Below are 17,547 nucleotides of genomic sequence, written 5' to 3' on the forward strand. Positions count from 1 at the left end.
CTTTATGATGTTCAAAAGTTTATTAGTGGCATAAAACTCAGCTAGTTTAGAATACTTCTGAGTTTCAAAATGAAAATACACTATTTTAGCCTATGCTTTATCCTAATTCAGGGAATGGCTCCGTATCACAGAATTTTAACTTTCTGATTCTGATACCAAACACTCTTAGAATGTGACATTAATTCAGACACCAGCAAGAATCCAGTTAGCCCCAGATCATGAGAACACTCAGCAGTTTTAAATCATCTGGAATTTAATTCAGATTTTTCTAACTGCTCTTTGTTAAGTGAGATTTCCTAGTACTGTGAGAATAAACTGTTCAGCTGTCTCAATCAGGAAAACTGAAGAAACACAACCTGGCTAACTGTTTGGTCTCCTTGTCTTTACCACTGCAGTCTGCCTACATCACGGGGAATCCTGTCATCATTGATGGAGGCTGGAGTTTGTGACTTCAGTCAGGGTCTCCCTGCTGGGAAGGTGGGCCCTTCCTGACCACAGTTAACCTACTTACGAAGAAAACTCACCCATCCTCTCTTTCCAGTTAACGGCACATCAATGAAAATGAGACCTTTTGATGATGTCATTGTTCACAAGAATCTGAGTCTTTAAATACATTAATCTCTTTATAGTCTGTTCTGAAATCACTGTAGTTTGGTGAGATAATGAACTCACTGCAAAAAAGAATATTTTAAGAATAAGCCTCAGTTTGTAAGCATGTAAAAATTAAAATGTGAATATGAAGAAAAATAGTTGTTTTTTTTTTAAACGGTATTCATTTCTATTTTATTTCTATTTCCCAACATTCAGATATTTTTGTACAGTTCTGCATTGATCTCTATGTGGGTACTCATTTTAAAATTTTACACCATTATAAATGAACACCAAAGGTATAAAGGAGTTTGGCCTCAGTAACCAACACCTAGAGGGTTTTAGGTTCAGGACTACATATTGTTGATCTGTTATGTAAAAGAAAAATAATCATAGATATTTATACTTAATGGGTGCCATCACTTTTCTTAGTACTTTTTTTAGTCTAACTAAAAAATCTTTATTAAAAAAAGTAATATTTGACATAGGCATAATAAACATATAGTTAACTAACACAGTATTTCCAGTTTGAGGGATAATTTTTAGATTAAGTATAGATTTCCTCACCAAATTCTGACATAGCAGATAAGAGAACATTAAACTTAGAAATAGTTTCTGGATGAATAAATAGAAATGAATTATATAACAAGAAACAAATAAAACTAAAGAAAATAAACATTTCAATATAAATCCATAGAAAATAATTCCATAACATACTAGTAGGGAGAAGTTTTTTCTTGCTCTTTTAGAGTTTTATGTTTGTGCTTTATTTGTTGTTAGCTCAGAAGGCCAAACGATATGTATGATGCACCTACAGATCTCAGTAAATGAGCAGTGATTCTTAGTCTTTTGTCTTATAACTGTAATATTAACAAGGACAATTTTGAAACGGACAATAACAGGTTAAATAAAGGTTAAAATTGTATGTATGAAGCAGAACATGCAGTTGATGAGGGTGAGTTAAACCTGAGAGCAAAGGATATTTTGACTAGCCTGTCTGAAGAGTCCACTGATGATAAGATTTGCTTTAGCGGTCTGGTCCAGGTATTTTGACTAGCCTGTCTGAAGAGTCCACTGATGATAAGATTTGCCTTAGCGGTCTGGTCCAGGTATTTTGACTAGCCTGTCTGAAGAGTCCACTGATGATAAGATTTGCCTTAGCGGTCTGGTCCAGGTATCCCACTACTGGAGCACGTATAGCTTGGTTTTTTTACCGAGACCCCAGGTCATCCAATTTATCTACGATTTTAGTTTTCTGCTTTGTAAAATTACAGAATTGTGCCAAATGACTTGGGTTTCTTTTGATGTAATGTAATCAGAATGTTATAACTTATTATCAAGTGAACTAATGGAACACTGAAGCTTTTAAGTATGTTATGAACTATACTTAATGCTCTGAGTCAGTATACATATATATGTAAGCTATGAAAACATGAATTCTAAATAAATACATGATGAATACTACAAAATGGATTCTAAATATTAACAAATTCTCCCTCAGAATTTTTCTCAGAGATAACTATAAGCATGCATGCCTACTCAGTTGTTAAGGCCTGTCCGATTCTTTGTGACCCCATGGACTGCAGCCTGCCAGGCTCCTCTGTCCATGGGATTTCCCGGGCAAGAACACTGGAGTGGTTGCCAGACCCTCCTCCAGGGAATCGCCCCCACCCAGGGATTGAACCTGTGTCTCCTGCATTGCAGGCAGATTCTTTACCACTGGGCCACCAGGGAAACTCACAACTGTAAACTATAGAACATTATAAACAATAAAAAAGCAAAAAACTAGTCCAAAAGTTCAATGTTCTCCAAAGCTGTGCTAATCAAATTGGGTGACACATCAATGATCATGCAATTGAAAGAAATGGGAAAATATATTTCATTCCTGTGCTGAGGAAGCTGGGTGTCACAGGAAACGTGCAAGCTTTCAGAGAGTACGAGTTCGTTTAGGAATATAGTCACTTTAGATGCTTATTAGATGGAATCTAGGTTCATCCCTTTCTCCGAAAGTGAGGTCCTAAGAAAGGAGAATGAATGATTTCTGGCTGTTGGAGACTAAAATTGGCCGTTGCTTAAAGGAGGGGAAAACGGGTAAGACAATTTTATTTCTGAAAGAAATAAAAATTACCCTGAAAGGGGCATAGGCGCATATATACACAATTAGGTGAAAGAGAAGGGGGAGGAAAAGATAGAGGAAAGGAAGACATGGAAATAGAAGGCAGAATTAAATGGATGCTGATTGGGAACGTAAAAATCTAAAACAACACAGCAAGAAGGGCAAGTGTTAAGCCATAAAAAGGGAAAGGACAAGTCTTTCATTCACTTAATCGGTCATCTGAACAGAGGTCCACCCGCCTCACCTGAGAAGACACTTCTAAACAACACAACTAAAAAGGTGGAGTGAAAATCCAGAATGTAGATGTGAATGTTAAGCCAGCAATAGGTTGCGCGGGCCGCACTCCCGACTCTGCGAACGGCAGCGCTGCGCGTCCTCGCCCAGGAACTCGTCATCGCTGGGGTCGGCGCACGCTGGGCCGCCAACCCGTGGCTTCCCAGGGAGAGGCGATAGCCTGGTCTCCAGGGGCCAGCCAGGCCTCCAAACGCACGGAGCCGCTCCTGGGTCCCGGCGGGTGGACTTGCGGTTCTCCGGGGCCAGAGCAAAGCCGTGCATCCGCGCCCGGCGGCCCCAAACCCGCGGAGGACGCCTGGAGCGGCCGCTCCTGAACCCCAACCCAAGCGGGCTCCCAGCCGGGTCCACCCAGCGGGTGCCCGGCCTAGTTCCCGGGACCGCCCTCGCCACCGGCGGGGAGGGCGTGGGTGGGCGGGGCCGCGCGCCCCTCTATCTGAAATAACTGCAGCCTCCGGCGCCGCCTGGGGCGATGCGCCACCAGGAAAGCCGCTCCACCGGGCTCCCCCGCAGACCTGCGAGCCCCTTTTCTAATCTGCCAGGCTGAGCCGGGTGCCGGAGCCGGAGAGCTCGAGGTGAGTACCCCCTGGAGGGCAGTGAGTGTAAATTAAAGCGGCGTCGCGGCTGCAGCTTTGTGCGAGGCCGAGCGCCCAGCGCCTTCTGATTGTATGCGGCGTGGAGGCTGCTGGCTGGCTGGCTGGCTGTGTGTGTCTGTCTACCGTTGTTGTTATTGGAGTAAGTTTTTCTTGTTTGATTTTGTTCTCAGATCCACTAGACGTTGTCGGGAGTGCTAACCTAGGTTAGCCCCCCTGATGTGCTGAGACTAATCAGATCCTGCTGATTGGGGAATATAAATAAGCCCCCGCTCAGAGCTCACGCTGAGTCTGGGGCTGTATTTTACTTATCAGGCATCAGCTTCTTATGGCATCCTTGTAATCTCACGCTGGACTCTGGTGTGTTTTGTTGCCCCAAAAGACTAAGCGGGAAGACACCACTAACTTGAGCATCCCATCGAGAAATCCAGAACACCCGTGGACAGAGACAGAGCAGGTACCTTGCTTAGCCAGATCTACCTCTGATTACTTTGAAAGATGAAAACCCCCTTTCCCCATGCCTCTGTAGCGGGACCGCCTCCTGATACTATCGCTGCTATACTGTAGCTCATGAAATTCTGGTTTACTGTTTCTATTAGTGAGTCAAGAGTAAAACTTCAATTCAGCAAATGCCTGTGCATCTTCTCTGGGCCGAGCAGACCTGGGGACAGGAGATACAAATATGAATTAAATACAGTTTCTGCCATTCAGGAGCTCAAAATCCAATGGGTCAGAATATACAAGAATATATAATATTAAGAATATACAGTATACTTAATATAACAATTAAATTAGGTAGTGTGATTTACCCTGTACCTAATGATGTAAATAAAATGACCCGTTCACATATTTTTTAGCGTAAGGTCTTTAGAATTACAGCCCTATTTACTAGATTTTTGCTTTTGGGGGGTTTCCATAGAAGGTATGATAGGGTAAGTGGGGACAGGTCAGTGGTGGAGGTCTGATTCCTGGGCCTACACAGAAAGCTGCTGTGCTGGGTATGGAGGTTTGGCGCTTGCATTCATTCCTACCTGCTGCTAGCATTCCTTCCTGTACAGGAGAAACTGGAAAGCTGAAAACATTTCTCAGACTTTGGTCCATTTAGAGTTCTGGATGTGAATTAGACTTCTGGATGGCTTGTCTGAGATCTCGGAGGCAGAGATGAGACAGAGACCGTCTCCCTGATATTTTTTTGGCTCTTTTATGTTGGCACAGAAGGTGCATGAGATGCTGGTGTCCAGTTTCCAGAACTGTGGGTGTAGGGACGGACTTAGAGTAACCAGTCTCAGCATGCCATATTGAATCATCAGCTTTCTGGCTATCAGGAGGCAGTGCGGGGTGACAGAAAACAGATTCTAAGTTCCTTGCCCAGATAAGCTTCCAGATCCCAGCTTCTCAGGGGTCAGAGCTACAGTATGTTCTTGAACTCCACGGTTTCTCCTGATAGTGGCAAAAATAGTGTATTCCCCAGTGCCTCATCCACTGGTGTTCTAGAAGTTGCTCCTGGAGGCCCAGCCAAGACCCTGCACTCGTAGCCCTTTCAACAATCTCTAGCCTTTCGCCAAGTCACCTAATTCTTTCTATAAAATCTCTTTTGGCTTAAAATAACTTGGCATGGTTTCTGTTTTCCGCTCAACCCTGCATAATATGTTTGCTATGTAGCCTCCAAAAGTCACCCGAACCTAATCTCTTCAGTTTCTTTAGATGGGGAATGAAACCATGAGATGAGATCCAGGGGCTGACAGTGATTTTAATGCCTTCAGTTGGACCCTGTTCTCTCTTGTTTCTACAGAACCGCATATTTGAGTTGGCCCCTGAAGGAACTTGAGTTTGTTACCCATAGAACAGACTATCTCTGAAGTCTCTTATTTGACAAGTATAAGGTAAAACATTTCTTCATTTAAAACATTCTCAGAGTATGTTATGTAACAAGGGATTGCTCACTATCTGGTTCATTAGTTCTGTTATTTTGTTTGTTTGTTTATATGAAGATTATTTTATTTTATATTTATTTGTTAGACTGTGCCGGGTCTTAGTTGAGACATGCTGGATCTTTAGTTGCTGTATGCTAACTCCTAATTGCTGCATGTGGGGTGTAGTTCCCTGACCAGGTATCAAACCTAGGCCCCCTACAATGGGAGCGTGTGGAGTCTTAGCCACCTGACCACCAGGGAAGTCCCCTCTAGTCCTGTTGATAATTGGGAGACCACTGGTTCTTGGGTCATAGCAAACACCCTCTTCCAACAACACAAGAGAAGACTCTACACGTGGACAACTGGACATGGAACAACAGACTGGTTCCAAATAGGAAAAGAAGTATGTCAAGTCTGTATATTGTCACCCTGCTTATTTAACTTATATGCAGAGTACATCATGAGGAGCCCTGGGCTTGAAGAAGCACAAGCTGGAATCAAGATTGCCGGGAGAAATATCAATAACCTCAGATGTGCAGATGATACCACCCTTATGGCAGAAAGTGAAGAGGAACTCAAAAACCTCTTGATGAAAGTGAAAGAGCAGAGTGAAAAAGTTGGCTTAAAGCTCAACATTCAGAAAACAAAGATCATGGCATCCGGTCCCATCACTTCATGGCAAATAGATGGGGAAACAGTGGAAACAGTGTCAGACTTTATTTTTGGGGGCTCCAAAATCACTGCAGATGGTGACTGCAGCCATGAAATTAAAAGACGCTTACTCCTTGGAAGCAAAGTTATGACCAACCTAGATAGCATATTCAAAAGCAGAGATATTACTTTGCCAACAAAGGTCCGTCTAGTGAAGGCTATGGTTTTTCCAGTGGTCATGTATGGATGTGAGAGTTGGACTGTGAAGAAAGCTGAGCACCAAAGCATTGATGCTTTTAAACTGTGGTGTTGGAGAAGACTCTTGAGAGTCCCTTGGACTGCAAGGAGATCCAACCAGTCCATTCTGAAGGAGATCAGCCCTGGGTGTTCTTTGGAAGGACTGATGCTAAAGCTGAAACTCCAGTACTTTGGGCACTTCATGCGAAGAGTTGACTCATTGGAAAAGATGCTGATGCTGGGAGGGATTGGGGGCAGGAGGAGAAGGGGATGACAGAGGATGAGATGGCTGGATGGCATCACCGACTCGATGGACGTGAGTTTGAGTGAATTCCGGGAGTTGGTGATGGACAGGTGCTGTGATTCATGGGGTCACAAAGAGTCAGACACAACTGAGTGACTGCACTGGTTCTTGGTTGGCACACAAACCCTAATGATAGATTTTTCCTCTGGGGGAAAAGAATTTACATCTTTGGTCACATAAAGCATAGGAAGATGGTGTGTGGGGACATGGAGCTACCTGTATATGCACTTGTGTAATGAGGGAGCATTCTTTGTAGTCATGGGTGATGCATGCTAAGGAGGGTGCAATTGTGGTTAAGTTCTGAAGAGCTTTTAACAGCCTTATAGAGCTGTTAGGGCTTCCCAGGTGGCACTAGTGGTGAAGAATCCACCTGCCAATGCAGGAGAGGTAAGAGACTATGGTTCGATCCCTGGATCTAGAAGATCCCCTGGAGGAAGGCATGACAACCCACTCCAGTATTCTGGCCTAGAAAATCCCATGGACAGAGGAGCCTGGCAGGCTACAGTCCATAGGGTCACAAAGAGTCAGACATGACTGAAACGTCTTGGTACGCATGCGTGCATAAAGCTATTAAGTATATCTGGCCAATACAAATGAAAGCTCTTTGTGGTTTTTTTTTAGGAATCTATTATTTATGTTTCTGTAGTTCACAAGGAGGAATGAAAGGTGTGAGTTTACTAGTGTCTCTTATCTGTGCTCTTCAGCATGGCACATGTGTGCTGCTTTCCTATAAGATTATAGGAAAATCTTGGAAAGATAAAGTACTAGGGGAATTTGGGGGACTCCATGATGTACTTAGTACTGGTTTAAGATTTTCTGCGACATAGGCATTGTCACCATTTTGCAGATGAAGAAAATGATCCAGATTGACTGAGTAACTCGCCCCAAATAGCCCAATTAGGAGGATTCATTAATTCACACAAGGATTCACATTCAGGGCTTTCATGTCGATTTTCCTCTGACCACTCTATATTTTGCATATTATGCTCATTATGCTCTCGTTGGCATTGGTGTGCGCAAACTTCCCTATATGTAATTTTCTTTTCACCCCTTATCCTTTAATCATGCGTTTCCTCTGCCTATGATGGTCTTTATTTTCTTTACGAGATTAAGTCATTTTTCAAGGCTTGATTCAAGTATGAGCCAAGCAGGGCAGTATCTCCTCTCCCCTGTTTAACTCTATGCCTGCACGTCTTACGTTATAATTAAATGACCTTAAGGTGGCACCCACTGCTATAACAGATAATCTCAAAAACCTCAGTAACTTAACACAGTAGAAACTTAATTCTTACTCATATAAAATCTAGCCAGATGTTCAGCTGGTGGCCTTCTACTCAGTGATTCAGGAACTCTAACTCTTTATATTATGGCTTTGCAATCCCCTAAGGCCTTGGAGTCCTTAGTTTCTAGGAAATGGACAGGAAAAGAGAGAACATGTGGAGGATTACATGGGAAATTTCTTACAGCAATGGAAGTACAATACATCATTGATGCCCATATCCCCTTGCCAGACTCGGGGACTTGCCAAACTGACCTGCAAGGGAGGCTGGGAAATGTCAGCTATCTGTGTGCCCAGGCAGCAAAAGAAACAGGTTTGGTGAGCACATAGCAATCTTTGTCCCTTTCTTAAGAAGAAGAGACTGCGTCTAAGTCATCTTAATATCTCAGTGCTTTACACACCATAGAGACCCAGTGAAAGTCTGATGAACTTCACTCATTGTGAAAAGATGGGGTTGCTTAACCCATGTGCCTAAAATCAAAACTTACCACACTCCATTATGGTTGCCTAGGAAATGAATTGTCATTCTCTGACTAGGTAGCAACCTTTGAGTATAGGAACAATTTACATTTCAAATCCCCAAAACAAGGACTACAACACAATAAGAGCTTAATAAATGTTTGTTGAATGAATGAATGAGTCCTCAGGGCGAAAAAGGGACAGAGTTAGTCTATATGAAGTTAGGAAATACTGATCGGGAAGGTGACATTTGAGTTATGAGAATGACTAGTAGAACTTTACCAAGTAGAGAAAGTAAAATATAAAACCTTAGACAGCGATGGTAGTGGTGTTTTTGTTGCTCTTGTTTTATTTACTTCATGAGTAGAAGTTTAGAAAACAATAAAATGTTTGTAAACCTAACTTTTTAAAATTCAGTATTCAAATATTACAACTAAACTTCAGGGATAGGACAGAAAAAAATATATAAAATGACAAGCTATGTAATCTCTAATGACAAAAAAAATGGTGCTAAAAAACTTGGCTCTGATTTTTAGCTATTGAAATGCTGTTTCTAGATATTTTTTGAGAAATTTCAATAATACAAAGGCAGTGCTTGTCCTCTATGAAGATCAAGAAGGCAGGGAGACATGTATAGGCCAAAGGTTCCCCATCACTGCTCCTTTCCTGAGCTTCTCAAAGCTGGCTCTGCAACAGTCACCTGTTGTATTGGTTAGGATGTTTTTGGCTGAGTATCAGGATATTCAGCCAAAGCTGTCTTCAAAAATACTAGCTTCTCCTCTATGACCCACCTCCCAGAATATTGGAAATAAAAGCAAAAATAAACAAATGGGACCTAATTAACCTTAAAAGCTTCTGCACATCAAAGGAAACTATTAGCAAGGTGAAAAGACAGCCTTCAGAATGGGAGAAAATAATAGCAAATGAAGCAACCGACAAACAACTAATCTCAAAAATATACAAGCAACTCCTACAGCTCAACTCCAGAAAAATAAATGACCCAATCAAAAAATGGGCCAAAGAACTAAATAGACATTTCTCCAAAGAAGACATACAGATGGCTAACAAACACATGAAAAGATGCTCAACATCACTCATTATCAGAGAAATGCAAATCAAAACCACTCTGAGGTACCATTTCACACCAGTCAGAATGGCTGCGATCCAAAAGTCTACAAATAATAAATGCTGGAGAGGGTGTGGAGAAAAGGGAACCCTCTTACACTGTTGGTGGGAATGCAAACTAGTACAGCCACTCTGGAGAACAGTATGGAGATTCCTTAAAAAACTGGAAATAGAACTGCCTTATGATCCAGCAATCCCACTGCTGGGCATACACACTGAGGAAACCAGAAGGGAAAGAGACACGTGTACCCCAATGTTCATCGCAGCACTGTTTATAATAGCCAAGACATGGAAGCAACCTAGATGTCCATCAGCAGATGAATGGATAAGAAAGCTGTGGTGCATATACACAATGGAGTATTACTCAGCCATTAAAAAGAATACATTTGAGTCAGTTCTAATGAGGTGGATGAAACTGGAGCCTATTATACAGAGTGAAGTAAGCCAGAAGGAAAAACATAAATACAGTATACTAACGCATATATACGGTATTTAGAAAGATGGTAACAATAACCCGGTGTACGAGACAGCAAAAGAGACACTGATGTATAGAACAGTTTTATGGACTCTGTGGGAGAGGGAGAGGGTGGGAAGATTTGGGAGAATGGCAATGAAACATGTAAAATATCATGTAGGAAACGAGTTGCCAGTCCAGGTTCGATGCACGATGCTGGATGCTTGGGGCTGGTGCACTGGGACGGCCTAGAGGGATGGTATGGGGAGGGAGGAGGGAGGAGGGTTCAGGATGGGGAACACATGTATACCTGTGGCGGATTCATTTTGATATTTGGCAAAACTAATACAATTATGTAAAGTTTAAAAATAAAATAAAATTAGAAAAAAAAAAAGAAGGAAGAAAAAAGAAATCATCTAGTTTAATAAATATAAAAAAAAAAATACTAGCTTCTTTTCTCATATGATGAGATATATGAAGGTAAGTGGATCCAGGGTTTGTAGCACATTGATATCAGGATCCAGGTTGCTTTCTATGAGCTCAGTCAGTTCAGTTCAGTTGCTCAGTCATGTCCAACTCTTTGTGACCCATGGACTGCAGCACACCAGACTTCCCTGTCCATCACCAACTCTCGGAGTTTGCTCAAATTCATGTCCTTTGACTGGGTGATGCCAGCCAACCATCTCATCCTCTGTCATCCCCTTCTCCTCCCACCTTCAATCTTTCCCAGCATCAGGGTCTTTTCCAATAAGTCATTTCTTCACATCAGGTGGCCAAAGTGTTGGAGCTTCAGCTTCAACATCAGTCCTTCCAATGAATATTCAGTACTGATTTCCTTTAGGATGGACTGGTTGGATCTCCTTGCTGTCCAAGAGACTCTCAGGAGTCTTCTCCAACACCAAAGTTTAAAAGCATCAGTTCTTTGACATTCAGCTTTCTTTGTGGTCCAACTCTCACATCCACACATGACTACTGGAAAAACGATAGCTTTGTCTATACAGACCTTTGTTGGTAAAGTAATGTCTCTGTTTTTTTAATATGCTGTCTAGCTTTGTCGTAGCTTTTCTTCCAAGGAGCAAGAGTCTTAGTTTCATGGCTGCAGTCACCATCTGCAGTGATTTTGGAGCCCAAAAAAACTAAGTCTGTCACCGTTTCCATTGTTTCCCTATCTATTTGCCATGAAGTGATGGGACCGGATGCCATGATCTTAGTTTTCTGAATGTTCAGTTTTAAGCCAGCTTTTTCACTCTCCTCTTTCACTTTCATCAAAAGGCTCTTTAGTTCCTCTTCACTTTCTGCCATAAGGGTGGTATCATCTGCATATCTGAGGTTATTGATGTTTCTCCCGGCAATCTTGATACCAGCTTGTGCTTCATCCAGTCCAGCATTTCTCATGATGTACTCTGCATATAAGTTAAATAAGCAGGGTGACAATGTATAGCCTTGATGTACTCCTTTCCCAATTTGGAACCAGTCCGTTGTTACATGTCTGGTTAATTGTTGCTTCTTGACCTGCATACAGATTTCTCAGGAGGCAGGTCAGGTGGTCTGGTATTCCCATCTCTTTCAGAATGTTCTACAGTTTATTGTGATCCACACAGGCAAAGGCTTTAGCAAGGTCAATGAAGCAGAAGTAGATGTTTTCTGGAATTCTCTTGCTTTTTCTGTGATCCAATAGATGTTGGCAATTTGATCTCTACCTTTTCTAAATCCAACTCGAACATCTGGAAGTTCTCAGTTCACGTACTGTTCAAGCCTAGCTTGGAGAATTTTGAGCATCACTTTGCTAGCATGTGAGATGAGTGCAATTGTGTGGTAGTTTGAGCATTCTTTAGCATTGCTTTTCTTTGGGATTGGAATGAAAACTGACCTTTTCCAGCCCTGTGGCCACTGCTGAACTAATCTTGACTTTTTCTTCATGGGTAAATCATGGCTGCTAAAATTCTAAGAAACACAGTCACCCATCCACAGCTTCATCCTCCCCCCTAACACACACACACACACACACACACACACACACACACACACACACAAGACAAGACAAAAGGAGAAAGGCGTTCTTCCCTGGCCTCTCTGCCTTTATATCAGGAAGGAGACTCTTATCCAATAGTCCCCAACAGCTTTGCCCACAACTTTCATTGGTAAGAAATGAATCATACTCTGTCCTAAACCAACAGCTGGCAAAGAGGCCTGATGTAACAGGCTGATTTAGACCAGTCATAATTTATTCCTAGGGTGGGGAAGGGATCCACAGGCATACCTGAGCAGTGGCTCTTAGGTAAGTGATAAGTCATGTTGCCACACTTGGGGAGATTAGTGTCTGGAGATTTTTATTTTAGTAAGCCTAAAAGTAATATTTTAAACTTTCAATTAAATATATTTGCCCTTGGGTAGAAGAATTTTTTAAAAAGAGCAGCAGATATCAGATTCCTTCTTCCCCAGGGATAATTTCCCTTTATTCCTTATCAGAAGTAATAACATTATTTCATGATGTTTCAGTCAAGTCACCCTATCAGTTAACCAAACAGAATAGTAGCTGTTTTCCTTTGATAAATTGGTCTATGTGGTTAGCACACTTAATACTTTCTCTTTTTTTTCCTTTGTATCAGTCTCTTTTTTTTAATTCTTTTTATTTTTTTAAATACAAATTTATTTATTTTAATTGGAGGCTAATTACTTTACAATATTTGTTTTGGCATAATAAGGGAGTTCTTATTCAAGGAGATATTCACAGTCTTTTCAGTAATTGGCAACGACATTTTAAGCCCTTCTTTTCACTTGATCTGAGCTTCTTACTGATGAGAAATGAACATTAGATCAGAGTTGGTTAGCAGAGTCCAGAAATTAGAAAGTTTCGATGTGTTCTACATAGAAATACTGTATGAGATGGAGACTCTATACTTTTAACACATAAATGGGTGGAACGCCAAAGGTAGATTTTTATGATAATCATTATAGAGTACTTAGTGAATAGAAATACTTTTTCAAATGCATGAATACAACATATAGAGTACTCCAGCAGTATATGTAGATTCTCAACATAATGTTGGCCTGTCCATACCGCAGACAGAAAATAGCAAGAACAACCAGTCTTTATCCATGTAATGATTTTTCAGCAGTAATTCAGTTGATAGCAGTAAGTGTATTTTATTTGAGCATGAACCTGTGGACATTTGCAAGTTGAAAGCTCTTTTATTTTTTCTGAAATATTATAGAAAGTACTTCTAAACATTTATATTAACACGATAACCTGAAAAAAAAGACCGATTTAACAAACCTCTTTGTGTATATGAAAGTGTATTTTCAGAGTGGCTTTCAAAGTGTGCTTCACTTGCCAGGAAGAACCAGGGGGAGAGGACAGAGCTCCTTCAACTCCACTTTTATCTATCCCATTTATTGGACTTCATGATAAGGTTTCATTTGATAAAGGATCTCTGACCTCAGAAATACTTGAAAACTGCTGTAGAGGAATCTAGGCAGTTTCCTCATCTTCTTTGAAAACTGCAGGAAAAAAAAAAATTACCTTATATTGTGGTAGGTGGGATTAAGTTACCTAAAATCAAATGACCAGATTCTATCTATGAAACATATTATTACCAAGGGAAGTTGTACCATTTTCTTTTCTCTAAAGCTCTAAGAATTGCACAAATTCTTTTAAAATGTGTTTTAAATTGCATTTTAAAATCTTATTGTAAAAATACAATAAAGAAGCAGAATAAAAATTAAATTCCAACAATTCCATTTCCTTCCCCAAAGGCAACTACTGTTAACAGACAGTACTGTTCATATTCTTGATCTACTATTCTTAATCTTCAGTTTCCTCTCAAGTTTGGAGGAACAACTAAAGATGTTGTTCCTTTGAAATCCACAGTTCTGTAATTTTGGTGGCATATGTGCCTAATACTGGAAAATAAAGCTCAAAGTAAACTAACATAGTTTCTGAGTATGTGCATCAGTCCTGGAGGAAATTCTGTATACTGGGCATGCTAAAGAGAGGGCTTCCCTGATGGTTCAGATGGTAACGAATCTGCCTGCAGTGTGGGAGGCCTGGAGTTTGAAGTTGGGAAGATCCCCTAGAGAAGGGGCTAGATACCCCACCGGAGGAGCCTGGCGAGCTACAGTGTATGGGATTACAAAGAACTGGACACGACCGAGCAGCTAACACTTTCACTTTCTAAAGAGAGACATGAGTAGCCAATAGCCTTTGCATGTGTTTTTAGAAAATACTTTCACCTGCTAACCTACAAATAAGTGGGCAGTCACAGTGCTCCTAACAGTCATGACCCTGGGCTTAGGGCATGCCTCATTCTTCTACTGAAACCTGTATTTGAGACAGAAAAAGTTGATTAACATTTTTTGCTGAATTTATGAAATTTATAAAATTTTACCATTTGATGAAAAATGTATGTTTTTCTACTATGGTTTACAGATTGTGTATCAGTCTGAATAAAGCAAAATCCCAATTGAGAAACAGGAAAAAAACGTGTTTTTCTGTGTGTGGGACCTTTTAGTATTTATCTAAAGTGTACCTTGCCTTTCTAGTTCTCAGTGTGATTCTGTGATATACAAAAATCTCTCAAAGCATCTCATTTGAACTGAATTTTTTAAATGGAAGTTCCTTAATTCTTAAAATCTTAAGACATGTTTAAGGGCAAGTTGTCACCTGCCAGTTAACTGATCATTCAAAATATATAAACAATATTTGTCAAGAGAGTTAAATAAAAGTTCTTATATTATTTATTTTGTTACCAATGGTGTGCAATTTAAATGGATTAGTAAAAAATTTGTTTGTAACATTTATAACATTGGAAAAAAGTAAAGCTGAACATAATATGATAGAACGTTGAAATATTTTTATTAACTTATAAAATGTGTTTTCAAAGTTATAATAAACTGGATATATATGAGTAGAATAATGCAGTGATTTGGTAGAAATGACATAAAGTCAGAGATACAGATTAAAGAACTATCGCATTTCACAAATTTTTATCGCTTTTCTATGGAGCTTGGTAGATACTAGCTGTATTCATTAACGAAAATTTTTTAGCTTCTCTAGGTTTTAATTTTCTTATTTAAATATGAAAGAGATCGGACAAGGTAATTTCCAAAGGCCTTTCCAACTTTTCTTATTCCATCAAACTATGAACGACTTTTTGAGTTACTTAGAAGCCATCTGCATATGTGCATGCTTAGTCACTTCAGTCGTGTCCAACTCTTTGTGACCCCATGGACTGTAGCCTGCCAAGCTCCTCTGTCCACAGGATTTTCCAGGCAAGAATACTGGATTAATTTGCCATTTCCTCCTCCAGGGAATCTTCCCAACCTGGGGATCAAACCCATGTCTCTTGAGGCTCCTGTATTGGCAGGTGGATTCTTTACCACTGAGCCATTTGGGAAGCCTTGAGAAGCCATCTTGTTTCTCCATATTTCCTCACTTTAAAATTTTTCCATTTCAGACTCCCAGCATCTCAGATGAATTCTAAATAGCTCTCTTGAAACTTCACTGGGCCCAAAGACTTTTAAAGACTTCCATGAACACAATTTAAAAAAAAATAGTTAGGGGGACTTCCCTGGTGATCCAGTGGCTAAGGCTCCGCGCTCCCAATGCAGAGGGCCTGGGTTCCATCCCTGGTCTGGGAGCTAGATTCCACATGCCACGACCAAGAGTTTGCATGCCCACAGCTAAAGATCAAAAATCCTGAGTGCCATAGCTAAGACCCAGAGCAGCCAAATAAATAAGTAAATATTAAAAAGAAATTAAGGTCCTTTAACTATTTCATTTAATTAGTATCATTAAAAAAGAAAACATTTCACTTAATTTTCTGAGTGCTGTTAAGTCACTTCAGTCGTGTCCAACTCTGTGCAACCCCATAGACGGCAGCCCACCAGGCTCCGCCGTCCCTGGGATTCTCAGGCAAGAACACTGGAGTGGGTTGCCGTTTCCTTCTCCAGTGCATGAAAGTTAAAAGTGAAAGTGAAGAATTTTCTGAGTAATGGATACTTATTTTATTAAATGATAAATTTTTATTTCTTTTAACATTATCTTTAAAGAAAACCCCTAAGCTGTACAGTATATTTTAATGCCTTTTAAAATATTTCCACATACATTTTTTTTCTTTTCATTTTCATGAAAATGTAAAATCATCTTTCTAATCACCTGTTAGTATACAGGGGCTCCTTCAAGGCCAATTCAGGTATGAAAATTTTTACTGAGAACTTAACTGGTGGCAAGTTTCAGAAACCCAGCTGGTAAGAAATTTATTGGCTCACCTAACTGAAAAGCAGCTGCTCCCAGATGCATCAACAGTGTGATTGTTAATTTAGAGCTTTCTCTTTTTGACTTTCCATAATAAGACCCTGCTTTGCCTTGTGGCTAATTACTTCATACTTTAGAAGGCTTTTGTACCAAGGATTGTCATCAGCAAGTCTAGGCTTAGTAACCCCAACAGAAAGAAAGCTCTTAATGGCTCCAGTAAACACTCTAAGTCTGACTCTCATTTGCCAGGTATGGGTCACATGTTCATGCCTGAACCTGTCAAGGTCACCAGAGAAGAGGTTCCCTCATTGGCCAAGCATGTCCCCATTTCTAGAGCACTGGGGGAGCATGGGGATTGGGAAGGGTAGCATAACAGTCTCACGTGAACCGAACAGAGAGGGAATAGAGGAGGCGCGGATTCCACAAGAGAAAATTAGTGTGCTCTTACCAAAAACGGTGGAGAAAGATGTGTGGCTGGCCAAAACTCTAAATATCCCCTATGGAAAAGATATTTATCCCCACATTTTATAGCATTTATATTACTGCTCAGGAGTTGTTATGGAATTCTACTCATGAGAAAGGTGAAGAAATGGCAGTAGTGAGTGTTACACCCCCTAATCAAGAAGTTGGCCTTGAAAGAAAGACGTTAAAAGCATGATCAAAGAAAGTCAGTGGGATTATGTTGTCAGTTCTTCAAGACTGGGGAGACTTCATTCTGCTTTAATAGGAAAAGCGAAAAGAATCTTAGAGATGTATGATAATTAGGAAGGAAGAGTATGAGTGGATAATAACCAGTACTGTTGAATGCCTACCATGTGCATGGTTGGAAGTACTCTTGTCTCCATTTTTTGGACAGGGAAGTCCTTACAAAGAGGCTAAGAAATTTGGTTTATGAGGGAGCTGGACTTCAGACCCAGGTTTGTCCAAATCCAGAGCCAGTATACCTCATTACTTACTATATTAGGGGCTCATTCTCAACAGAAGGTGAAGGCCAAGTGCCTTGGTTCAGGATACAGTGTCCTAACTCTCCAACCTCATCTTCCCTAATACTCACAGCTTCCCACCACATGCTTCAAGAGTTTTCCCTTACATTCCACTGGCATTTATACCTCTGTGCCTTTAAGACAAGGGTTCTCTGAACTCACATTTTCCTGTCAAAATGCCATTCTTTCTCATTATGAATCTAAATTTTTAAGTATTTAAATTTTAAAAACTATATCTACATATATAATGTATCTTTTATATATGTGTATTTATTATATAAATATGGCAACCCACTCC

General features: G+C 40.5%; 3 protein-coding genes across 10 annotated transcripts in view; 2 read left to right on the top strand and 1 right to left on the bottom strand.

Annotated features, from left to right (window-relative positions):
- The window catches only part of BDH2 (3-hydroxybutyrate dehydrogenase 2), a 27,625-nt gene extending 26,878 nt beyond the window's left edge, over nucleotides 1–747 (top strand). For all 3 annotated transcript variants that reach the window (XM_070372076.1, XM_005890476.3, XM_005890475.3), the window contains one exon: nucleotides 396–747. In XM_070372076.1, coding sequence (XP_070228177.1) covers nucleotides 396–449 — 54 coding nt within the window. In that variant the 3' untranslated portion in view covers nucleotides 450–747. The remainder of the gene's footprint in view (nucleotides 1–395) is intronic.
- LOC138988266 (uncharacterized) lies at nucleotides 536–4,613 on the bottom strand. Its single transcript, XM_070372900.1, has 4 exons — nucleotides 4,567–4,613; nucleotides 4,079–4,180; nucleotides 2,949–3,520; nucleotides 536–671 (listed from the first exon to the last, which is right to left on the bottom strand). Exons 1-4 carry the CDS (start codon nucleotides 4,611–4,613, stop codon nucleotides 553–555), a joined length of 840 nt encoding a protein of 279 aa, XP_070229001.1. The 3' UTR covers nucleotides 536–552.
- SLC9B2 (solute carrier family 9 member B2) overlaps nucleotides 3,425–17,547 on the top strand; it is a 64,596-nt gene continuing 50,473 nt past the window's right edge. The window contains exons 1-3 of one of the 6 annotated variants that reach the window (XM_070372075.1): nucleotides 3,425–3,570; nucleotides 3,762–4,045; nucleotides 5,381–5,471. The gene's annotated coding sequence lies outside the window, so the exon portion shown is untranslated. The remainder of the gene's footprint in view (nucleotides 3,571–3,761; nucleotides 4,046–5,380; nucleotides 5,472–17,547) is intronic. The other 5 variants (XM_070372071.1, XM_070372073.1, XM_070372072.1 and 2 more) reach the window with 5 other exon arrangements.

Source organism: Bos mutus, chromosome 6 (assembly GCF_027580195.1).
Source record: "Bos mutus isolate GX-2022 chromosome 6, NWIPB_WYAK_1.1, whole genome shotgun sequence".
NCBI lineage: Eukaryota > Metazoa > Chordata > Mammalia > Artiodactyla > Bovidae > Bos > Bos mutus.